Source organism: Triplophysa rosa, linkage group LG16 (genome assembly GCF_024868665.1).
Source record: "Triplophysa rosa linkage group LG16, Trosa_1v2, whole genome shotgun sequence".
NCBI lineage: Eukaryota > Metazoa > Chordata > Actinopteri > Cypriniformes > Nemacheilidae > Triplophysa > Triplophysa rosa.
The window spans coordinates 6,233,203-6,259,873 of record NC_079905.1 but is presented as its reverse complement, the minus strand read 5'-3'; the positions used below and the strand labels follow the sequence as shown (position 1 = coordinate 6,259,873).

General features: G+C 39.8%; 1 protein-coding gene across 1 annotated transcript in view; it reads left to right on the top strand.

The window, feature by feature from the left end:
• Positions 1-11,128: 11,128 nt before the first annotated feature.
• tshz1 (teashirt zinc finger homeobox 1) overlaps positions 11,129-26,671 on the top strand; it is a 33,648-nt gene continuing 18,105 nt past the window's right edge. Inside the window, exons 1-2 of the mRNA XM_057354456.1 lie at positions 11,129-11,431; positions 13,233-13,793. Coding sequence (XP_057210439.1) covers positions 13,754-13,793 — 40 coding nt within the window. The 5' untranslated portion in view covers positions 11,129-11,431; positions 13,233-13,753. The remainder of the gene's footprint in view (positions 11,432-13,232; positions 13,794-26,671) is intronic.

Sequence of the window (26,671 nt, the reverse complement as noted above, 5' to 3'; positions counted from 1 at the left end):
GTCGACCGCTGTTTGGTCGTCTGCGGTTTGAAGCGTGTGGTTTCTGGTGGCGCAGAGGAAGTGCTAAATTCAATCTGCACTCCGTGTAGTGTGAAAGTGACGTATCTCATCGTCTTTACTTGACACCCCCTCTAAAACTCGACACGTCAAATATCGCCTCACCTCTTATGTTATGTAACTATATACAGCGCTGGATGAGGAAGGGCCCTATATTAACACACATTCGGAAAAGTTGATGTGGCGCACATTGGATTTCTGAGCCAAGTGCATTTTTAATGCAAAACATATATTTGTGTCATTGATCATTTAATCACATTATAATTGTAGGTAAAAGGTGTTCGTCCAAAAGACTGGAATACATTTGACACTGAAATTTACAGTGACTACAAATTTGGCCCTTGAACACAATGCATAAAAATGAGTGATGCTCACTGCTTATCCCCTAAACTATTAGAAAAATAACAGTTAGTTGTTAAAGGAACAGTTCACCCAAAAATGAAAATTCTGCCTTCATTTATACTCACACTCAAGTTGTTCCAAATCTGTGTACTCTTTGTTCTGATGAACACAGAGAAATATATTTGGAAGAATGCTTGTAACCAAACAGTTCTTGGTCACCGTTGACTACCATAGTAGAAAAACTGCTTGATAAATTTCTTTGTTCTGTTGAACACAAAAGAAGATATTTTGAAGAATGTAGGAAAGCAAACAGTTACGTACTTTTGACAACCATTGTACTTTTTCCTACTATGGTAGTCAATGGTGGCCAAGAACTGTTTGGATAGCATTCTTCCAAATATCTTTCTCTGTGTTCATCAGAACAAAGAAGTTTATTCAGATTTGGAACAACTTGAGGGTGAGTAAATGAAGACAGAATTTTATTTTTTGGGTGAACTGTTCCTTTAAAAAGTGCTTACCTGGGGCAGCAAGTAAGAGATTTACATTTTTGCTTTAGGCAGACACTTTTATTCGAAGCAGCAGTGCATCCTAAAGTTTTTTGTTGCTATAGCACCATGCTCCACCAGTTGAGGGACCGGAATATGCAGAGACAGGACTCTGTAACTGGCATACTATTACAACAAAATACTGAGATGCAACATATTTCTCTCTCTCTCTCTCTCTCTCTGAGGCATGTACGTTCTCTCTTTCCGACACGCGTGTGCATGCAAGAATGAGTCAAAATGACTTATCCAGCGGGGGATGTATTATCACTTCATATCCATAGACTGAAACCTGCAGCATGTCATGTTGAGCACATCAGTCAGACTGGAGCACCAACACAAAATATTCCAATTTCAGGACAACAATGGCTTGGAATGACCTAAAGACTATTAGAACTGCTTCATAGACTGTGTGTAGTTGTGTTTGGAATGACTTCCTTGACAGCATGTGCAACATTTCAAACGTTATACTGAATGGAAAGATTGACATTGTGTATTTTGTCTTTGCTTTGCTTTCCTTTTACATAATTTTATCACATATGGCAACGTTTTAATAAAGGTGTAGCCAAGTATTCCAAAATTGACCATGGTAACCATATATGATGTCAAAATTCCATGTCACTACAAAAAAACCACACTGTAAAATCGAATTAGTTAACTTTACTTAAAAAAGCATGCAAACTTTCCGTTGAAGTAAAGTGAAATAGTAATAGTTGTTGTACTAAAAAAGAAATAAAAGTTGAGCTAACTAATTCTTATTGGGGTGGTTTCCCACACAGGGATTAAGCCTAGTCCCAGACTAACTTCAATATTAGAGGTGTTTTAATCAAAAACAACTTGCACTGACATATCTTAAAATATATCAGTGTGATTGTTTTGTCTCGAGTTGTCCACCAATAATGTTTTTTGTAAAGTATGTTTTTAAAAACAACTTAAATATCCTAATTTAACCAAGGCCTAGTCCTGGTTTAAAATAATCCCTGTCTGGGAAACCACCCCATTAAGTATAATGAAATTAAGATAGACTTCAGGTAACTAAAAAAATTGTATTGAGGACTTGATCATTTCAATTGAATTATACTGTGTATGTTAAATAACAAGATCCATTTTTTACAATTGTTCAGTCATACAGTAACTGTAGAAACAGTGGAATCTTGGTTATAGATTAAAAATTAGAAAGTATGGTACAGTTTCTTGAGTGGATGGTGAAGTCTCTATAAGGCAGGTGATTGGAGAAAAGGGGCTGAATAATAAAAGGGCTTGGTGATGTCAGCCGAAAAAAAATCTTTTCAGAGCACAAGTTATTACATATTGATGAAATATTACAAAGTCAGTACTGACTTTGTTAATTTTTCTACAGTAATGTATACCCAAGTGATTGATCATGATAATATAGCGTTGCATTTTGAAATGTACCATTATTTTAAACCTCTTTTAATGGACTTTATGTCTGCACACTATTCAGTTTTATTGCTGCCACAATGTCTTCCCCAGCCAATAACATCTTTTCAAGCATTACCCATAATCAAAACCCTCATGCAGTCATGATTCTTCATAATCAAGCGGAATACTCTGACGTGCCGTTCGCTCTCCCAAATTTCTCTCTCTATCTCGCCATGAGCTCGGTGCAAACATCTCGGGAGTGTTTTCCACTGCTTCTGCTATTGAGGCTAAACAATTTCACTGCACTAATTGGCCAATGTCAGGCGTGACACTAGGATAAACAAACGCTGCTCAGGAAAACTGAGACAAATGTTGGCTAATTAAACTGATGGGGGAGAGAAAAAAGCTGACAAAAAATTAGAAAAGACGAAGAAAAAATCCCACCATGTGAGGCAGACTTCCTATTTCGAAACGTCTCCACTCCTCTAATTAGTCTTTATTTGGCGAACGGGAAAAAAATAAATAAATATATGCCATGGTAAATAAATAAAAGCGCTTGAGCATCAAAAGTCAAAGCGATTTTGTAGTGTTTTTCGGCGGGACCTTTGAAAGAGGACAAAACGGGCTTATTTTGTTGTTTTAGCGATGGCCTTAGATCTTCTGTGTGATCACCGCCCTTGTTTTCCCATCATCTCATTTTCCATTTAATCATTTCTGTCAATTTGTTAGTCTGTGTCTCATTTGCTGCTGAGTTCTGTTACGAACGGTCGTGGCATCGTGACAGAACTCAACCTTGTTTGTGTTGGCATGCACAAATGTATTTCTGTTACCTTCTCTCCAGTTTCTAAATCATTTCTGTCTCTCCTTCCATAATCTTTCATGCTGTCTCTCTCCCTGTCTCAATTCCTGGTTTTAACACCCCCGCCGCACCACCTCCAACTCCGAAGCGTGTGTCACTGGATGTTTATAGGCTGTTGTTTTCAACGCTGATGACCATTGTCACACAGTGTTTCTATTACCCATCTGCCCTGATGGATGGCCCCTCTCTGCGCTCATGCTGATAGGAGTGTCCTTGATCAGAGAGAGAGAGAGCGAGGGAGAGAGAGAGAGGGGGAGAGGGATGGGTGGGGGGCTGGGTGAGGTTGGGTTGGCACTACCTGTCCATCCACGGTCTCGGCAGACCACAAACTTCAGCTGTGACACGTGTAGATCAGCCCACTTACAGACGCACGGTGACACACGGGTTGTAAATTGGTCCGTTGCCAGCTGAGGTGTGTGCGGACACTGGGTTCCTTTCACTGGTTAATTGGCAACCAGCAGTCTGCTGGGGAGAGCGTCATCTTTGCCATGCAGCTGTGTTGAAGCCGTCCGTGGGACAATGGAGATATGACGGGTCGAAGGCTTAATTAAAGACATTAGTGGGGTGTCGCTATTGCGCTTCTATATTTGTGAGCACCTGCAGAGATTGTTTTTGTTTACAAAACAAATGTAGAGCGATCAAAACTATTTACTCCACGATAACAGTAAAATTGTATTAATGCTGTAATAAATTGTTAAAATGTTGTGTAGTAAAAAGTGGTAATATTAAAGTATTTAAGTAAATATTGTAATCAATTTTGTAAAAAAAAACTTTCTTATTTACTTATGTTAAGCCCATAATAAAGTGACAAGTTACAGAACTACTTCAGTTTCGATATCCGGTACGATACTGATCATAACGAAAAGCACTCATGCGGATGCTTACCGTTGCTATGGTGACCTCTTAAGTTCAACTTTTGTTCGCTAGCATCTATTAAGCGGCAGATGAAGCGATGCACTAACCTGTGGTCTAACTTTTGTGGTTAATTAAACCTTTCTTAAGATGTTTCCTATATAAAATGTAGAATTAAAACGGCTAGCATTTGAACTTTTCAAGATCCCCAACCTTTTGTTTTGACTTTTTTGTGGGAATTCAAGCCCTAGATCAGGGGTCCAGAATTCATGAATTCCCCCTCCCCCAAAATTCTTACCCTGCAATTAAGTACGCATATCAAATATTAAAAGAGAAAGTTCAAGAAAAAATCTATAGAAGCAGTTGGGTTGGGTTGAGGTCACTTAAAAAAATGAATTGTGCGCCATTTGCGGATTCGTTCTGGGTGTGTTGAGCCGTTTTATCTCTGATAAGAGTCATATTAATGATATTCTGTGTGGAAACAATGATAGCAGCCATTTGCCTCCGCATTGTCATTTACTGATTGATTATCTCGTGATTTATGTTTTAATATAAAGGGCGGTCCGCGCCAGAGAGCATAATACAATATCCACAGTTAAAACAACTTAACAAGCTGGAGGGAAAGAAAAAATATGAAATCTGTAATGGATAGAACAGCTTATCAGTTATGACCCCTCTCTGCTTTACGTGCGTATGGACGTGTACGTGTATAAGAGACAGACAAAGCCAGAGATAGAGACACCGAGTGTGTTTCCACTGTAGACAGTTGGCTGATGATGAATTTTTAAACAGATCATACTGATAATTGTATTTCATATCTGTCAGTGATGAGAAAACCGGCCACTGAGATGCTATTTATGTCAGCGCACCTCGCTCAGTACAGCCCTCAATAAAACCTCAAATCACGAGGGAGATTGTTAAGTCTTCCACAAGAATTAATAAATCGAAGCAAAATTTATGGATGGCACTTTATAACAATTAATCAGGCGATGTTGATTAATAAAGTTATTCTCCACCTCTTCGGTTACCGCCGAGCCGTCGTCACAGGTTTTGTCATTCTCCTGATTTATGCGGGCGAGGGAGACAACTCTTTTTTTTTTTTTTTTTGTGAAGCCACACCTGACTGAAGTGCTCTCGGCTTAAAGCGGCTCGTGGCCGAACGTTTTCTACCTGTTAACCTTGAGAAAATATTGCAATGAGTGACGTGAGAGATCATGTGGGACTGATTGAAAAAAAGGAAAATTAAAATGGATCTCTTGGAGAATGTCACCCAGCCAACCTTGTCGCTATGATTAGGCTACTGTGATTAATTAGTTTAGTAAGATTGAGCAATTAGGTCACAAGCGTGTGTAAGTAGCAGTGGATAGAACCAAAAATGTGTTATAGCAGGCTGATTGAAAAAACCTGTGTAGTATTTAAGAAACACAACCCCTCTCATTGAGAATAAAGTGGTACGTGTGAGAGTTTCCAGGATGGTTCGAGGTGGAGCACGTCCTTGGACGTCTGATTCGCTGATATAGCCTTGGGGCTGGCGTCATCGGTTGCTCACGGGGCCCTGGAAGCCACAGCAGTCGAGGTGTCAGAAGACCGAGGCATGTGCCAGGGTGTGGAGGGATAACGCAGGGCTGGAAAACCTGGCCTGGTTCAACAGCGAGATCAAAGTCTGTGCGAGCTGTATAGAGCCGTTTGTTTGAATCAACCTATTTCTGGCTGAGAGAATGAAGGGACATTCAGTGTGGTGCGTACGGAGCCTCCTCTGTGGTACATAAACCAAAACCCCTATATAAACACACCTTGACTACCAAATTGTGTCCTGTGGGGCGATCGTATATTCTAAAATAAACATATGGCAGGTTTGGCTAGTTAGTTTGATGTGACCGGTGGCAGCTATAGTCGAGAATCGGTTCTATATCTGTAATGATAATAATAAACTGGGGTGTAAGGTTTTAGTTAAAACTGCGTCCATTAGACAAACAAATTATGGTAACAGGTTGGTGTCATTGCAGAATATTTTTAGTTGGTCAAGGGAGGAAAGAGGAAAACCTTTTTTGTTGTTCTTATTAACGCCTTTAGATCTTTTATAAAAAACAAACACATTTCCACAGAGCGTTAGAAGCGGAGCACTCGGAGCAGCTTTAGGGGGCTTTTTTCCTCTTTGTTGCATCAGTAGAGAGCAGAGATCTTTCCTTAGCTGAAACCCTCAGGCTATGAGCTTGACTGAAGCGGAAAAAACATCCTATTTTGTTTCTTTTAAAAACCATACATTATCAAAGCCACTTCATGCATAACTTTGATCTAAAATAGTTGCATCTTAAAAATTATGGTTTGGAACTGTGAAAAAGCAGAGTGTTTCTTTTTACATTCTCGTACTGTTGGAATTTTTCACCATCTTTGCCTTTTACTGTGTAAAAATAGGACCTGGGGAGCAAACAAACGCACAAATAAATATATAAAAACTGACAGAGCCGCGCTGCTATATTATTTAATGACAACACGCGTAAAGGGGGAAAACATCCTTTTTAAAAAGCGAATATAAAACACTGGGTGTAGCTTTCGTGTCTGATCTCGATCTTTGTGCTGTATCTTTCACTTTTTATAACAATTCATCCAGTCAGTAAAGCACTGAGAGAGACGTTCCAATAATCCTATATGCTTAAATATGACTCCAGGAGTTTAAGCATGCTGTCTGGCCACTCTCTTTCCAGCTTCTGCGGAAAATGATGTTTTTACAGAACATTTCCCTCTGCAACCAATCAAAGAGGTGCAGTCAGTGGTAATGAAACAGGAAAACATTTCAGCACTCCTATCTTCCTCTTTAATGGCTGAAAAATGCTAATTGGAAGGAGACCGCATGTGTCAAAGAAAACAAAAGAGGTGGTATGGCAGGCAGCGGGACTCACATTGGAGGAGGGTATTTTGAAATGTGAAATGTGTCACTTAACTTCTGCTGAAATGCGCAGGGTTTGGAGGGGAGGATCGGGGAGCGGGAGCCCCTCCTGAACGTGGAGGTGCAGTGGAGCAGGAAGAGACGTTTATGAGGTAATAACCAGATTCAGATACACACAGACGAAATCTGGATGATGGAACCTGGATGGTCTTGATAGGCATCTACATAGTGACTCAATGGTTCCTTTGCTCATTCTATCCTAATGTCTCGGTCACTGATTTTAATTAGCAGAAGAAAAAAGAGGCAGAGAAACAGTACTTAGGTTGCTAATATTGATACCATGACTTGTTGCATAGTAAAAATACTAGTATTTAGGATTATTTTAACTTATTATGCACCTAATTAAATATAAAAACAGTACAAAACAATTCATGTTGATCATAAAAATGAACAGCATTTGAACTGGAGCGTTTAAAAATATATTCAACTGCATAACAGTGTGACTTTCAGTCTGTCATGGATTACAGAATATTTCAAGCAACAACAACAATCACATGTAAGATTTACTGATAATTAATATTTCATATTGTGTAAAAAAACACCTTTCACACAAAAATAATCTTTAACTCTAATAATAAAAAGGCAAAGAAAAAAAATTCAACCTCAAGTCATCAAGTTTTTGTGATCAGCATTTAGTGAAAGAACAAAAGTAACGAGTTATGTAAAGCTGTGATAGGCCTCCTTCCTCCAGAGAAATATGACATTTTAATTATCCTTCCTTATCTGATGGATTTCAAGATATTCCTCCCAGTAAAAGGCTTCACTTTATTATTTTTTTGTATTATATATTCTTAGTTTTCGCCTGTCAATGACTGTACAAAATTCATTTGACCCAGCCACTGATTGAAGGTAGAAGTTCTTATTTGATGAAATAGGTTTTTATCAAGAGCTTCAAATCTTTACAGTGTGAGAAGTGTCTCCTGCTTTCATGAAAAAACCTCCTTGAAGGAATAATTGTGATAAAAAAAGATTTCAAACTTGCTCACTCTTTTTGGAGCGTTCTAGCTTGCAGGTTTTTTTTCTCATTTTTATTTTAACACAATTATATTAACATTTTTTACACATTCATTTTTAACATTCAAAATGACTGGCAAAGACACCTTTGTGAACTCTCCTTTTATTATATTAGCTCATCAACAAATGATTTTTTAATGTCATAATTCTTTAATACATTAAAACGGTTATACAGTTGATACATACTAAAAACATATTTATGCATGCATAAGAATAATACAATTAAAAATCATAATAGGTATTGCCATACAGGCTCATGAATCAGTAATATCAATAACAGTATATCCAGCGACTAATAAGATAAATCTAGCAGTGGAATAAGGTTTACACCGCAGAATCAATCTGCAGTAATATTAATTATTTGGGTTGCTGTGTTTTAACTTAATGATTATAATTTTAGCAGTAATGACATGAATATCTGTGATTATCAGTTGCAATATATTTATGACTTCATGTGCAATTGTAAGAATTAAATAAATAAATAAACCTTTTAACCAAAATTTGCATTTTTTTCATTCAAATAAAACTCTTTATAATTATTTGCTGACCTCTGACCTTGGGGCTGTAATACTGTCCGTTTTAGTGAATGGCATCTTGACCTATAAAACAGGAAGAACATTTGAAAAACATAATCAATAAATCTGAATCACATGGTTAAATTACTTTTTCACACAACTTGCATGAGAAAAACTGTAACACCATGGGAGATCTATTCTGCTGAGAAAAACCTGCACTGCTGAATCTGTTACATGCTCATGATCATTAAAAATATTACATGATACACATGAGCAATAAGAGGGGTCAGTACATTGAATTTTTACGAGAATGCTATGATTCCTCGTAAATGTTTACTCCACAGAACATTTACATGAGCGACCAAATCCACAGTCCAGAATTAGTAAGCGTATGTACTTCCACCCCACACGAAAGCTGTTTGACTATGTCCCGTTGCCTATATAAATACACAGAATGTTTTTCTGTCTAAAAAAATATTGTCATTGTGACAGTCTGCAGAGTTACTCCACTCAAAAACAGCAATGACAACATGCTATGTTATTGTTTATAAACCTTCAGATCTTGCCATACGTGTCCGTGGACACATATGACGGCATCCCGCCTCGTGTAGCACGCGAGCAATTTGGATCATAATTTGTTGATACAATGTGACATGCGGCACATGAAAACAACCACTTCAAAGACTATCACCTCAAATCTTTCTCAGTTTTTCAGTTTCAGACGTGTAACGTACATCTGCAACCCTTTAAGCAGACAGAATAATACGAGGACATAATAAAAATTCTAAAACACACAATGTGCATTATAACATACCATGGTATTTTAATGCAAATATAGACTATTTTAATGCAGTAAAGAGTAGATCAGACTGAATTGCATATAAGTCTCAGGTTGTTTGTCATAACATGTGAAAAACCAGCCAAACATTTCTGAAGCCAGTCAAAACAACGTACCAACACAGCAAAAAATAAATACAAAGTCTATTTAAAATGCAAACACAATAACACTATAAAACATAAAATCTACAGTAAAATCTCATAGTTTGAAGTTAATGTTTTTAAATAAATTGAGTCAACACTTTAAAGGCCTAAATACACCGTTACTATTTTTTATCTATATAGTGGGTGAGGACATTAAGTGCTACTATATTTACTTGTCATAAGAAACACTTGCGTTACTCACTGATCCTTAAAACACTCACGTTTTCCAATCATCTCCAGTCATTAAGTTAATAAGACAGAACTGAAGAACTTGCAGGGAAGACAAACATAAATGTATGTCCTATTGTAGGAGCTTTAACCCGCAGTGTAAGACTAAAAATGGCACAGTTCAGACTGCACACAAACCTTTCAAAGCGCGTTGGCATTGCGTCTTAAGCTTTGCGCTTGTGTTTGCATGGCATACCTCCAGGCATGGCCTTTATAACAAAAGAATGAGACGTCCTACACACGATAAGATGATATACAGAAACATTTATACATTTTTTACAAATAACCTTCCAGACATATAAATGTACAAACGTGTAATCGTACACACAAGCATACAGAGACCAGTCAACATGTTTTAATGCTTGACCACAAAATTAGTGTCACGAATTTTGCAGGCAAATGTGTGGAATAATACCACAAAGTCTATAACAAGTGTTTCTTTTATATTTCATTTACCCTAAACTGGATGGTAAAATGATCATTAGTATTCACTAACATAGAAAATAAAGCTGAAAATTTCTTCTTTAAAATTATTGACGCAGACTTCATTTTAAAGTAACAGTTCAGTATATAATTAACACAGCTGTATAACACACCATGCCAGGGCACACGATCTGATTTAGGTTTAGAGACACAGACGAACAGCATGGAGGTTTTTAAGATTCATTGCTTTTTCGGTCGCACTGTATGTTTCATATTACATGTTGCACAGCAGATCCTGATCAATACTAATACACAACATCAATTTAAACACTGCTACTATATCTGCTTGTGATTATTTTAATATACGTGATCAATGTAAATTGTTATTCTTTATAGTGCATACTGACACACTGGAGGGGAACGATGCTAAAAACAAACATTATTTCTGAGGAGAACTTGTACTGCGTTTTCTGAGTGCCGCAAGATCTGCTCCAATCTATCATCCGATGAAGATGTAGAGGAGCACTTTAAAATGTATTAGAATAGGCTAAATGCTTTGTGATGTGACAAAACAACAAAAAGCGTTCATTTCGGTGGAATGCAAATTATTTTTTAGCGGGACAGCTACACAGTTTGGAGTCGAACTACTGTTGCGCAGTTTTAACGAGCGTACAGTAGCCTATTCTCAAACAACATAGCCTAGTATAAAGCTAAGAAAAATAAAATAAACCATTCGGATACATATCATATTTAGATATGTCTTTGAAGGCAATACTATAAAAAAATGCTGTTGTAGCCTATACATTTTTATTAAAATGTAGCAAAGGTTACCAGTAAGTAGACTATTAAGAAAAAATGCATTAATGCCACATAAAGGGATCAACTTTTATTTGGATTTTACAGCATCTCTCTAAAGTAACGTTACGTTCATTTGAAAAAGACAAACTACTTATCATCGAAGAACGGAGACGGAGAGAGATTTGCTGTTAACACACACACAAATCACGGGAAATCGTGGTATTTAAAATGCAGCAATACTGCTGCCCTACAGCGGGAGAAATCTCGGATTCTTTGAGCTCGATGAGTTTCTGATGGGAGATTGGTGACGTAAGTGCCATCAACAGCGACAGCCTGATCGAGGTAGTCGCGAGGATGGATAGATGGACAGATGCTGGGGCGGAACTTGGACATATTTCCACATTATTAGCCCCTACCGACAGGCGTACAGCATAAATGATCAGTTAGATTGCAACTGGCAATAGCTCAAGGATGCGCAGCGCCGTCAAAGGTAAGAAAACGATTTAAACGTTGCGTCCGATTACCATTTGTTTAGCAACATCAACGCTTTGGTAGTGATGTGTAGTGATTGGGTCTGCTTGATTTACACATTCAGTGTGTGTCCGTATACTAACAAATATGTGCACTCACCGGTATGCGATATGCAGGAGGCAGAGGCGAGAACCTTTCACGTCGGTCCAGAAGGCTGAATTATCCGCTGAAATCATAGCAGCATCCCCGCGTTTGCGCACTGAACTGACGCGCGCCGAACCGCCAAGCGAGGAAGAACCTTACAATCCGCTAGAAATACCAGGCGAGCAGAGCGAGTCAGGGCCACCCTAAAAAATCCCTCGGATTGCTCCTGTTCCCCTTCCGAGCACTTAAAAAGCACACCCACCCACTCGCCAACTTAAAGAAAGAGTGGACATTGCGTCAACGCTGGTATGAAGACAAACAAAGTTCAGATTTAAGTCAGATTTCGGGTATTGCCGGGTAAACCGGTGTCAACAAAGTAGCCCGCGAGCAGATATGCGGTGGATTTATTACGGTTCTTAAACTATAGGGTTTGAAATGTCTAACACCATGGACTCGTTATTTAATTTGTGGATGTTTTGCAATTGATGAATAAGTAATGTGTAAGCGTGGTAGAGAGGCTTGTTACGGTCATACTCAACTTGTTCCAGGAGTCCCTCCCCTTCCCGTGCAAAGTGTTCACTTCCTAGTAAGGTGTAACGAATCAATCTGTAACTTCCAACTGTCCTGTTTTCGGAGATGGAAAAAGGTCGCAAATAATTTCCTCGCAGCACACGCACGCCTGAAAGGGGTTCGATTTAGCCTACTTATTGTTTTGTTTTGTGTACGAAACAATGCTAAAGAATGCGAGAAAAAGAAATCGTTTTATGTGCATGAAACGTGCTGCATTTGAAATACTTTAGAAAATTAAAGAAAAATGATCAGGAACGTGGGTGTATGCAGTCCAAATAGTTTATAGTGTGGTTCCCCTTCTTTTATGCGTTTGACTGTTTGTGCGTGACGTCCCCAAGAGTGGGCAACTTGTTTTATTATGACGATGACGCTTAGAAAGTCATTTCCTAAAGCAATAGACTATCCGTGCATGACTGGGACAACACTAATACAATGGTTGTTTCATTTTGCACATCAGCGCAATGTTTTTTTCTTATAAAATCATATGGAAAATATTTATTTTCAATGTACAGCGCAAAAACAAGTGATGTCTTCTCCGAAAAGGCTGTTCCTTGTCTTTCAAACGCTCCTGTTTTGCGGGGAGGGAAAAAAACAGAACAATTAAAAAGATTGACAGGTGGGTTTTCACTGTCAGAGTGACGCTCCGGAGGGGTGGAGTAAAGAGAGAGAGGCAGGAAAGGCAACTCGATGTGTCTGTCTATCAGTTGAGACTGTCTGAACCGCTCACGCATCCTGAACGCGCGATACATGTTTCAGCGAAGAGCCGCGACCCCCGTTTCGCTCCCTGGAGTTTTTGTTTTCTATAGTGTAATCAGTGCACGTTGGTTTTATAACGACAGAGCGCGGTTTTTGTTTATGTATCGCTCTGTAGTAAACGCGTCACGCTTGCCTAGATCAACTGTCCACATGTTTCCCTGAGCATGGACGGACAGTGTGTTTGGTGAATATCGGGAGGAGCGCGAACAGCGAGAGACTCCGCTGCGTGCGTGTGGAATTTAGTCCGCTAAAAATGCGCACTGAACGCGAGCCGCTTCCGAGCTGTTTGTGACTGACATTAACTGTCTCCCGTCTGCCTGTCTCTTCCCTTCGTTTTGTCCCGTTTTTAGGGTTTCCACCGAGCAGGGGAGCGAGAGGACGGAAATACAGTTGGACGGGCTCTCCATAACTGTGGAAGTTTCTTCCGTTTTGTACTGTGCGTTGATGAACATCTGCTACAAACTATTGCCATAAACTGGATGGCGACAAGGGCAAGCTAAGGAAGCGGTTTTCTGTGTGTTTCTGCGCCGTAAGACTGGACGGGGAGTTATATCTCAGCTCTTGGCAATCATGCTATGACTTCTTATTAGACGTGTCGGCCAGATACACCTACACTCTACATTTTATCTTACAGGCTTTTTGGTCTGTAGAAAAATCCTCTTCCAAGACCTGCTGACCCCTCAAAGACTTTGCACTTCGGCTTTTAGAGACTTTATGTTTTAAAGAGGTGGAATAAAATAAGACTGGTTGCTTACGAAGAGAACACACCGTTACATGCTTTGCAGTACAGCTTTTACATTTATTCTTGTTTCTCCGTCACTGGCATTTTAATTCTGTATGAGAAGTAAAGAGGAGAGAGTGGGACGACAGCATGCCGCGGAGAAAGCAGCAAGCGCCGAGGCGATCTTCAGGTAAGCGGAGTATGCGTGCGATCTAGTGTTCTGTGTACAATAATCGTGATAATGTATTTTGCATGCAAAATACACATTGAAAACTTACACTTCTTTATAAGTTGTATAACTTTAAATGGTTATTCTAAATGAAGCAATCGTTGTACTGCTATGTATTTTACTTTGTTTGTTTTTTTAAGAAAAAGTGTACAAGCGAATAAATAATTTTATTTTTATGATTTTTTTTAGTAAGCACTAAATATAGTTTTAAAAGATGCGGAGAAACTTTTTTTAACTAGTGCCAAATTAAACTTCCACATTCCACAGTGGCCTGTATATATCCGGCAGAAAATGTAGTTTCAAAGTGCTCTAGTTCTTCTAGTTAGACGTGGATTGCCATCCTTGATTTGATGCTTGATTGATCGCCTGTCATGTGGCCGCCTTTGATCTATTCATTCCTGATAAACATCAGTAAATCATTCACCATGGAAACACGCATGCGCCGTGTGGCCGCAGCCACTCAAAGGACAACTTTTGCACCCGTCGTGCGGGAAAATAGAGAAGGAAAGAGAGAAGTTTTCGGCAGGGCTATAAAGTACTTTTTCGTCATTCAGATAGAGAGGGAGAGAAAGGGGACAAGGGATTGCTGGGGCGTGTCGAGAGCACAAACTGTAGCAAAGAGAACATCTCTTCCCTGATAGATGTCACCGAGGAAGGCCTCTGCTAAGACATGTATCTGTGTTGTTTGATGTTAAGAGAGAATTGATTTCTTTTTATTAATGGAAGTGAAGAGGCTTTGATTTGTGATCAACACTGTTTGGATTTTTTTAATGGCGTTACTGCACAAAAAAACAAACACTTTTGTAATAAGGGAGTTATACTTTATCCTACACTTTTTCCTCTTCCTTTTTTCCCTTCGTTCCTTTTTTTCTTTTAATCTCTGTGACTAACAGGTCCATTCTTTTCCGAATGAAGGCTCTCTTTCAAGTTCAAGCATCAGGAGAGTTTGACTAAATACCGATCTTTAGAATTGGGCCCAGATATTTGAATGATGAGAGAAAACGGGCATTCCAGACACACTGTTGTAACCAAGGTCGATTTTCCAGTTTTCACACCAAAAAGGCTAGCAAGAATAGTCTTTAGTTCAGCTTTGTTTTATTTTCATGTATTATTTATTTATATGTACGATTACTTTTCCGTTAAATGTGTGGAGTTGTATTTTTGGAGATTATTTTGTCTTTTAAACTTCCATGGAGTGACTGACATGAGGAGTTCGAAAGCTCACAGAGGTGAGATGGCGCTTGGTAATCTGACCTGGCAGCTCCTCCACAAAAACAAGTCATCAGCCCCCTCCACCTCAGCTGAATATTGATTTAATTTTCTCTATTCTGACAGGCATGTTCATCATTTGCTTTAATGGTCATTCAAACGTTGGCAAGCACGTTGTTTCCGTTCTCCTGCAGCCTGACACTTTTCTATCTCTATCAAAACAAAAGTGCTCTTTGCACACATCACAAGAATTTTTTTTAAGAAAAGCCTAATGCAATGATGTGATTCTCCCTTTTTTTAAAAAAAAAATGAATATTCCTACTTTTAATTAAAATAAAATCATACCTTTGAGAACTGATTAAAAAAAATAATTTGCGCTTTATATGAGTGTGTGCAAACAACACTTTCGACCTCGGCTTCAACGCTCCTCTCCGTTATGCTCCACCTCTTTTTAACGGACGAGTTTGCCTCGATTTGGTTGTCATCATTGCCATTGTTTGCTAAGAGTGATTTACATGCATTGGCGGTGAGCTCGGCCCATCGGTTCGGGACGTTTTGGTGCAGTGGGATCGGAGTGTCCCTCTCTCTATGTTGGGCTGCTGCAGTCATTTGTATTTATTTGCTGGCTTTTCTCTGAAACAGACACGGGCCTCCCACGTAGAGCACAGACTGTGTCTGTGAGCTTGAGCTCTAGCACGGAGTAGAAGAGCCAGGGGAGGACTCAGCGATGAATACGGTATCTCTCCGTTGCTCCAGGTTTCATTTGGTTTTATGTTTTCACAACCTCCCACGCATATAGAGACACGCTCGGTTTGCGACCATTCAACGCAACCCCGTCCCTTGAATAGCTGGGGCATGTGCGAGTTGCGTTACGATCATTTGCTTTCGTTTTATTTATTCTTTTCAGTTTTCAATATGAGATATTAAATAATCATGTTTTTACTCTTTGCTAAAATGAAGTATGGGGCTTTATTTTTTATTTCAGATTCACATTTGAGGATAGAGTCAGATTGGAAAAACACACACACAATTACACTCGACAGTAGAAAAATAAAGGGAGGAACCAGCACGGGGAGTCATTAAAATGTGTTGTGTCCTCGGCACCAGAGGCTTCTTAATTATCAGACATAAAGGTAAAGGTTTCTCTGCTGGCTTCATTAGGGAGGAACCCTAATTATCTGAGCTCCTGATGGATTTGTGACAGGCTCCAACGATTAAAGCTGACAAATTCAGCGAAGTGTCAGGTCTGCAGCTGCCTTGATGTAATCAAGTTGATATTATACAGTCCCTTTAGCCTGTAGTGCTGAATTAACTCAATTTTCTGGTGCAGGTGACAAATGGACTTTGCTACCTGACTAATCACGTCACCGTGGCAATGCTGCCTAATGACCTCAGTAATCCAGGCTCTTAACCGCACCGCTGGGCCCAGAAAGCATTTGAGGCAGCCAATCAGAACAACCCTGCGTCAGCCAATCAGATCTGTCGCTCGGCAAACACACCATCGTTCCGTCTCCATGTTGATGGACATACCACTGTTCTGTGTCATTGGTCGCACCAGAGTTCGAGCTCTCAGTGTACCGACTCTCTGCGCTCCTTCTGACAATAAACGCGCCAGCACGCTCTTGAATTCTGAAAATGCTTGAGCAGTGTTGAGAACCTTGCTTTGCTTAAGTCTCTCAGCGCTGCGTTACATGCAGAGTGAGCCTGTGTGTGAGCTTTGCATTTATAGTTTGTGTGCAGTGATGTAGTTAATTTATGATTTATATATATTTTGTAGCACGGGTCAATTTCTTGTTAAAGATGTAGAGGTTTTGTTGCACACATGTACATTCTTTGTAATCATTTGTGCACCTGCTGAGAAATGTGAAATATTTAGATTCATCAGTTGTCCAGTTGGGACATGAACTATTTTGAATAGTTGTTTGTCAGTTTGGGATGAATTAATAGAGATGGGAGGAGACCGTCACCATTTGCTGTGTATATACAAAACAAATTATGGACATAAATCACGACACATGCATATGAAAGCTGGATACATTTAGGTTTTGTATTTTAGGTTTGTCTGTGCCTTTAATACTTTTAGCAGTCAAAATAAACTTTCACTCTTGTTGAAAGACAATAACAGCAACATGCAAATGCAGCACGACGGCAACGCTCACCTTGCGCTGCCTTTACTGGAGGGTAGTCTCATCCACTTTCATGTCATTAACAGGTGACATTGACCCATTTAGTCAATATTCATGTTGAGACCCACCACTTACAACTAATAGTTTAATTTGCATTTGGGGATCAAGCCAGTGGCCTATAGGAAATCAAAGAGTATCCAGTTATTCTGAATCCTGGCCTCGCTGTTCCCCTTGTCCAAGAACGTGGAGGTTGAGTTTGAGTAATGAAGATCGATGACAGGTTTTATGGGAAGAGTGGATCAAAATGAAAATATGTTGGGACTTCGCACGAGCCAAGTGTGTGACGTTGCACGGCCCAGAGCCCTCTATGGTAAACACCGCTCTGTGGTTTAATGAGCTTACGCACGTTTAAGAGATATCTTGTTTTTACAAGTTTTGTTAAGTCTAAGAATACTTCCAGACTTATTTTATTACATGTCTGAATGTCCGTGTGTAAAGCAGCGAGTGTGGTTGCTGATATTTTCTTTAAGCCTCAGCTGAAAAACGAGTGCACGCAAGACCGAAAAGAGGCTAGCGTTTGGATTAGAGGTACTGTAGCATTATGGGAACTCAAAAGTATCTAAAGGGCCAGCTGTGTTTTTTCTGACTCTCTCTCTCGCCGTCTTGTTCTGTCTTTCTCGTCCTGCCTGTTTTGATCCCCCTTGTTTCATTTCTCAGCTAATTTAGTCCACAGTGAGTCAGAAAGATGAGAAGGAGGGGGGGGGAGACAAAAGAGAGAAAAGCTAGAGTCATGACCTAGCAACGGGAGTCTCCAAGCTTGAGGAGTACACAGAGGTCAACTCGTACCCAGGGGAGCTCACGTCTGCCTCCTCTCTTTCTTGCCCTACACTCATCTGTTGCTGCTTTCCTTTGCTTTTTTCCTGGTTCTGAGGAAGGATGGGGTGTTTCAGGCTCGCCGGAGCTTTCTCATCCCAGTATGGCGTTTTCCTCACGGTGCGTCTTATATATCCTCATCAGATAAAACACAAACGGCACAGGCAACAGATCCGCGCCAGTGTTTATAATGGGCCAGCAGGAGATTGAGCTTTGATGTTTGTGCTGTAGGATCTGAGGAGCATGTGGCGTCGTGAACAGGATGATGCTTTGCGAGCGTTTATGGCATTGTTTGGTGCACTGATTAGTGGCGCGTATTTATTTATTTATTTTGCATTTCAATTAGCCTAACTTTAAATGACAGATATTATTTTATCTGAGATTTCAGGGTGTATTAGAGATGCCAAGCCTCACGATCATGTGTTCATATTTAGCAACATTAATTTTGACAGATGGGCATGAGACGAACGGAAGCTCTTTGATGATGTTAAGTAAACAAGCATGAAGCTCAAACTCAGGGAAGGCACGTCCTGGGACTCGCCACTCCTCCTCCCCTCAACCGCTGTATTCTCTCAGAATATCCTGCCTGCACAAAAGACGAATGATGAAAGACAGAAAAAAGCACTTTGTTGTTTTGTCCGTCAGCCCCCTCGTCTTATTTCCTTAAATGTCGTAAGGCGCATTGAGGTGTGTAATCTCTTTCCTGTTAGCAAATTAAATCTCCCTCATCTAACATTGATCAGTCAAATTGACCATTTTAAAAAGCATCCAAGTGGTGACGTATTTTGCTGGGAAATTTAACCTACACGTGTCTTAAAATGATTTTGCATTTCAAACTGCCTTAATAAAAATTGTATTTTATATCTTCAGCTCGTTTCCCACAGGATGGACCATGGCAACCTGACTTCAGAAAATAGGAAGGGGTTAGTGAGGATGCGGTGATGGACAGAGATGCACAATGCGAGAATAAAGCAGGAAGTGCGAAAAAAATGAAAGGGAGAGAAAGAAAGGAGTGGTGCTCAGAAAGGTATTAGAGCTGACAGATGAACGGGAGTGGGGAGAAATTCTCCCGCAGCAGCTGGGACTGCAGTCATTACCCTGACAGGTGTCAATTAAGAATTACTGCCTGCCTCAGTCCTCTGCGCAGCCCAGCTGTCTGCGCAGCAGAGAAATAACACTTTACCCTTGTCATTTTGTTAGTTCGTAGCTATAGCCTCCGAAAATGAGTTGCCCCAACACTAATCGATAACCAGTGTATTAGCAATTATTTTGCACATTGATTTACGAGGGCCAACGACTTCTTCTGTGCTGTTATTAGCCCTTGATTAGATCTGCCCGCACACGTGAACGCGCGCGCGCACGCACGCACACACATTCATAGCATGCTGCCCTGTTGCCAGGTGGATATATGTTTCCTCCGAGGCCCCGAGGTCTAGAACAATCTTAGTGCACAGTCTTAGTGGCCCTGTTGGGCCCTCCATCACCCGTGGCCATTGCAGAGACAGGCCCCTCTTAGGTCCTCTCTCACTCACACACAAACACGTACCACACCTCTGTGGGGGTTTGAAATACAGCCCCATTTCAGGCCGGCCGTGGTTGAACGCTGATAGGGTGTGAGTGTGTGTATGTGAGAGGCTTGTAAAAGGTGAGAGTATTAGCGAGGTGTCGTGGTCTGTTTCAGCTAAATGAATGGGCCTCTGGTGTAGAAAGTGGTCCTGGTTACCGAGAGTTATGGCTGACCAGATAGGAGGCTTCTGGGTAATGTCTGCGTAAGGGAACACCAAACCTTCGCTACATTTATTTTCAGGCCTGCGGTTATTTAATACTCAACTTTTGTCAAGAGGTTTGTACGCGTCTTAATACCACCGCAACAAGTGTGACGGCACAAGATTGAATACGCATTGAGTTCAGCTGTGAAGTATTTCCGGACGTATTTGTTGTGAAAGAATAGTTCCCGCAACAGCAAAAATTCTGTCATCATTTGCTCACTCTCATGAAGTGCCAAACCTGTATGACTTTCTTTTTTCCATGGAATACAAAGGGAGAAATTTTGAGGAAATCGAAGTTTTCCGTGATCCTCTTTTTCTTTCTTCATGGAATTACAATAATAGATGACTAAACGATTTAAGCTTCAAATCGGCAAAATGAGTGTACATTTCAGTCTGTTCCCCACACAAAGCTGCTGTATTGCTTTGCATGTTTTTGGAGTATAATAATGAGATTTATGGACCTTTTTATGCCATTTTGCTTTTTAAATCATTAACTGTTCCTATTCGTTGTAGTTGCATGCTACAACGAATGTCGTTGTAACAGCATCCAGCGCAATTTTTAGAATTTCTCCCTTTGTGCCCCACAGAGGTGCACATGATGGTGAGTGAATGATTTCATTTTTGGGTGAACTGTCTCTTTAAAAACTGTGCAGTCGCACTGCAGTCATATTTTGCCGTTTGGGAACTGGGTTATTGCGTCACCTGTGTAAACAAACCTTGCGTTTGAGCTGGGGTCAAGTGACTACAACAAACTCCCTACTGAAATCGCCTCCCACCCGTACATGCTGGCGGATCATGTACTTTATGTTTGAGAGGAAGCCGTGTTTGCTCGAGTGTGACCTTTGACCTAGTGCTACTAAAATAAGAACCAAATCCCTGAGTTCCCCTGATGTGGGGACGTAAGGGCAGAGGTACCTATCGCTTCACTCTTGATCAGAGGCGTTGCGACTCTTCTCTATGAGCACTAAGCCACTGGACACACAAAGAGTGGATAAAGATAAGCCTCCAGCTTGTGTTGACACTCTCATTGAGCCCCATAATGCACTGCTCCGCATCGCTCTCATGAAGACCCGGCTTCTTATTTTTACGAGCCGCCTTTGAACAGTCGCACAAAATGGCTTGCTTTTCGGTGTTTTTACCCTGACACTTTCATTGCTCGTTTTTTTGTAAAGTGTTTAAGACCACATTTGCAGTCCATCACCCCTAAAGCTAGGTAAAGAGCGCGGTGTCACTCCGTTCCTCTGCTGAGGGTCACTTTTATTAGCGTCATTGATAAAAGCCCGCCTGCACACATAGACAGTGGCTGGTAGGTCTTCAAAGTGGCTGTATATTTTTTTTGTTCGGTTGGTGAAGTGTTTTATTTAACCGTTAGGGAGGTGGAAAGTAATGAATATCATTTTTCTTTTTTTTTGGTTCCTAGTTTTATGGTGCTGATAAGGCATCTGGGGGACTTATACAGCAAAGCGCTATCATTTCTTTTTCAGATGGACAGCAGGCGGGTCAACCCGTTGTTTTATTTTCTCTTTCTCTGTCTTGCTGTATATCATCACTGTATATACCTTCCAGCCTTTGACTTGTATATTTAATATTGCTTTAAAATAGTTTCCTAAAATACCAGTTCCTGACATTTTATATTAGTTTTAAAATAATTAATGTGACCGTAAAATAGTGCCTATTTAAAAAAAAAATTAAATCCATGTCATACTGAAATTTTTTTGATAATACATAAAATATGGTTTACTATTTATTTGTTACAACTACTTTTTGTCTCAAGTGTTTCAAGCCAAGAAAATAAATTTTAACACATTAAAACACTTTTTCCCTTCAATAATCATGTAACTTAATGACAATTGAGTTTTTGGAATTTACATACTGCACTTTGCCAGACCTTTTGACTATAAGAGTAGTCGTCATATTTCTATAATATTTTCCAACATCTGTTTTTTATTTCATTCGCATACAGAAGCCCTGAGGGATGTGAACTGTATTAGAATCCTCATATCCGTTAATAGACGAGTGAACATGTCGTGACTTGTCTCCCAGACTCAACTTTATAGGTATTTATAGTGATTTGGGCGCAATCACATTCAAATGCCACATGTTCGGAGAGGCCTAAAGCTTGTTTGGAGACAGACTCGCCCAGACAGTGTCAATCAAAGCACTAAGCCTTGCTCTGAATCTTCTGTCTGAGAACTCAGTGGGGGGGGTGTCCCCTTCAGATCTTCCTCGCCTCCCCTTCCCTTGCTGTTTTTGCCGTTCTCTGCTGGCCACCACTTTCGTGAAGCCATATGCTTCCTCGTAAGACTTCCACGCAGACACCCGTAAACGCACACAAATGTGTGGCACACATGAGGATCAGCTATTAACTTGTCCAGCTGACTGAAAGCCATACGGTTGGTGGAACTTTAACCAAGAAACGCATCATTGATCATTGACCTGTTCTGCTCGGCCCCAAAGTCTGTGAGCTTGGTAACGAAGACGTAGAAAGATGAACAGATGTGCGGTAAGGGCTAAGTCAGGTGACTCCAAAAGAGGAACACAAATATTTACTCTTCCATCAGATCTAAGAACCCCTTCAAAGCAAATTATCAAGTTAAAGTGATAGTTCATCCAAAAATGAAAAATTCTGTCAGTATTTTAACATGTATGGCTCTTAAAAGAATATATTTTAAAGAATGCTGGTAACCGAACAATGGTGGTACCCATTCACTTCTATTATATAATAAATAAAGACACAAAACCAATGCAAGTCGATGCGTACCACCATTGTTCCGTTACCAACATTCTTTAAAATATCTTCTTTTGTGTTCTGCAGATGAAAGAAAGTCATACAGGTTTGAAATGACAAGAGGGTGAGTAAATAATGACAGAATTTTTTGGGTGACATATTAGATCTTAGAGCAGATCCAAACTCTTTAATGTTATGACATGTCTGTCAACATGCAAGTTCAATGTCTCAGTTATGCCCAAACCGGTTCTAGACCAAAACATAAACATGTACATTTTGTCATAAAAAAATCACATTTTGCAAAAACATGGAATGTGCCAGTGAATTCTTCATTTAGCAACAATAGAAAATATCCAGTTTTAGTGTTCAGCATTGAAGTATGTGTGTGTTGCTGCGGTTTTGTGCGTGTACACGTGTGTATCCATTCCTCTACCCCACCGTCTCCATGTTAAATTGGTTATGGCAGTGCAATCCAGCCCTACTTAGAAGCGTCAGAGCAGCCGCTGCGTGACGAGACTCAGCGAGGACGTGTCATAAATACTCAGGTGTCGTTTCTTTCATGTAAATATACCTCTGTTTCAAGTATTGTCCGTCAATACTGCACATGGGGTGAGATATCTAGCTGCCGCGGGAAGTGTGCACATGAGAAAACTGCAACTGCTCGTATTAGGCCTAGTTTGTCAAGGAGTTTTTTGTTTTTTGCACATTCAACACTTTGTGGCATGTTTTTCCACTCCACTTGTTTCTCATGGGCTGTTGCACCAAAAGTCACAAATTTGGTTTTGAATTACGACTTTTTGGCCCTGTTTCTGATCCCAGAATTAAAGTAAAAAATGTGCTCACAAGCCATTTTTCCTTTGTGGCACATTTGTGAATTAAATAATTCTCTGAAAAAAAAATTGAAGACTTTGAAGGGATTTGAATGGCTTATGAATAGTGGTTTTACTTGACATTTAGTTCGAGGGGAGGAGTTAAAAAATAAGTGTCGGTTGCGAATAAAAGTCATTATAGCTTAGTTTTATTGTTACAGATAGGAAATTAGGAGAGAGGTTTGAACTATAAACGTTAGAGAGCATTCGACATAGCACATAAAACTGTCCCTCAATGTTATGTCCCCTTTGAGTTACTGTACGTTGAAATCATTTTTTGCTATTCGTTTGTGAAGGAATCATAGCTTCTTTGTAGTGAACATTAAACACATTTCGAGCAATTTGCACTCAAAATGGCGTTGTTTTCGTGTTTCGGGTTGGGAGATGTGAATAGGCTCTCAGGCAGGGTGTTAGGACACTCTTTTGGGACAGACAGTGGAGGATGAACAGAAGGGGGAGGGTCTACCACTGTCCTAAACTCATCACTCATTGGTTAATGATACTCTCCTCTCGTTTAGCCACACCATTCTCTCATTCCCTCCTTCTCCGAACCCATCACAAATCAAACTCGGGGTCATCCACAGTTCACGACCCCCAGGTGGTCAGTAAAGCGCTACCACGCCTTCCAGGGGCTGTTTGACAGTGTACGACTTTTTGCATGCGTTTTATCCTAAAATGTTGTCCGTGTGCAGATTTTTGTACAAGTTTATCAGCGTCGCTCTGTTTTTCGTCTCACCGCCTGTTTGCATGGTGTCAGTCTCGCAGAGTTTGCTCACGCCAGGTTTTTTTTGAGCCCGGTGGCAGATTTATTGCCTCTGCGCTGTTATTGTGGTGGAAGACCTGAAATGTGTCTGTCTGTTCCTGTCACTAAAATATGTCAGTTGTTTTTTTAAAAGGTGTGTTGATTTTAACTTACTGGCTGTACAAAGTTCAGGAGTCACAGATGTCCGTGTTTAGTTGTTTGTGATAGGCGGACTGAATATGCATATATATATCTTTATCAAAGTTTCATGAGTGCTCTTCATTTTTTTGTTTTTATATTTTAACTAATTTGATCATGTCCTTAGTTTTCAATGAGAAGTGTAACTATTTATGTGTAAATCACACAAACTGTCATCAAACTTACAACTGCTAAATGAATGAATGTATCTCTCTCTCTTTTCTCACACTAAATTCAGGTCACAGCTGTAAAGACAATGTGGCTGATTTGAGTATTTCTGTAGTAGCCTACTTCCTATGATCTCTGGTTTTAATTCAGCGAGGACATGAATAGACATTTACGTTTGATGTTTTTACAAGAACGTGCATCGTTCCACGAGGATGGCGCAGTTTGGCGGTTATTTAAGAGCGTTATTGTGTGTATGTTTTCTCTCTCAGGTGAAAAGAAAGCCCTGAGCTGTAGAATTAAAGCCTTTTACCCATAATCCATCTGACCTGCATTTGCTGTTCCCTCACCGCAAACCTTAAATCAATCTACAAATTCAGCTGCATGTCTCTGCTCATAAAAGGCTCTCCTCTCTCATTCAAAAAAAAGAGGAGGAGAAAAGAAATGAAAGAAAAAAGAAAAAGCCGTGTAGGAAAGCAGGGACCTTATATAAAGGGCATGGTCTGCGTCCATGCCAGAAAAGCCTGATTTCCTTTAGCAGTGTGGCCATACATCAGAGGCCCTCCCAGCTGGGCTGTCACACTCTGACAGAATGACATGTGTCATTTATCAAAGAGGCCAGAGCTTGGGAAAACTCATATGACAAAGCCTGGGAGAGTTCATTCCCCCTTATCCACCATACACACACACACACATATATAATCCATCTCTCTCATTCTCTCACACACAGCTCCCTCCCACCTTTTCGCTGCTCGCCTGTTGCCAAAAAATGGGCCTGTAATATTTCTGTCAACTACACACCAACTTGCTGTTCTTTTCCGCCCTATCTCCCTCTTAACTTTTTATTGTACTATTTAAGGAGCTGTAGTTAGCTGCAGTAATGGCACATCGAAATAATTCATGAATTAAAGAATTCAAAGCGATAAAACCATGTAGAGATAAAGATCTCTGATTTAGCATAAGCTTTGCTCTGTTCTGATCTGATCCATTCATCAGCATTTTTAACAAACTAAGTCTACATGCTCCAGCTGAGAGAGAAGGAAGGCAGGAAAGAGGTCAAATATAGTTCACACTGCTGTGTACTACTCGACAGGGCACATTCACTCCATCACTCAAAATGTGCTTTCTGTCTCCTACACTGAGGGCCGGTAGTTGATGAATTCCACAGACTTCTGAACACTGGGTTTCTGAGCTCTGCGCCTGACCTCCGACCCCCTCATACAAGCTCTGAATATGTGGTGTGTAATGATCCTCGCGCTGTAAACATTTAATGACGCAAAGAGTATCATGGGACTCTCCACTCTGCACGTTCCCCCACCCGAAGGGAACGTCCCGTTTTGTTGTTGAACGACCGCCTGAAATATGAATATTTGTTGAATCTGAGTGCAGAATCTTTGTTTCCTAGAAAAGTTTTGCTAAATTGTCGGTACAAAGTCAATATTAAATTAAAAACAAGCAAATGTTAATATTTATATCTACATAAATCTTTCTGAAGTATTAAACAGTACAAAGTAACTTCAATGAAAGACACCAAATTCATATACATGATCTTGCCAAGATTGGCATTTTGACAAAATTTTGATAGAAATCCGGGCTGTCACACGTTTAATCGAGATTGTTTACATAATATATGTCTGTGTACTGTGCATATTAATTTTGTATTTATATACACATACATGTATACATATTAAGGAAATATTTATGTGTTTATTTATATTTACCAATAATTTAAATTATATATAAATGTATATTCATTTGTATATATTTTTTTTTAAATATATGCGTGTATGTTTTTATAGATACATTTACATTTATTCATTTGGTAGACGCTTTTATCCAAAGCGACTTACAAGTAGGAGAGCATATAAACATTTTGTCAACACGCTAAACAGATACAAAATTAATATGCACAGTACACAGACATATATTATGTAAACACAAACTTTATTATTCTGGGTGTGATTGATGTTATGTTTTATTCTCTGGCCATCAAAAAAGTAATTTGACATGAACCTGATTTAGGTCTAAAAAGAAAAAACTGGCATTTCCAATCAGTATTAATGTGTTATATAAAAAATAGTGGTAGAAACGGTTTAGTAATTTTGTGTAATGTTTGTTTAATTCTTTGTTTTTTGTTCTATTGCTTGTTATTTTTTTCTC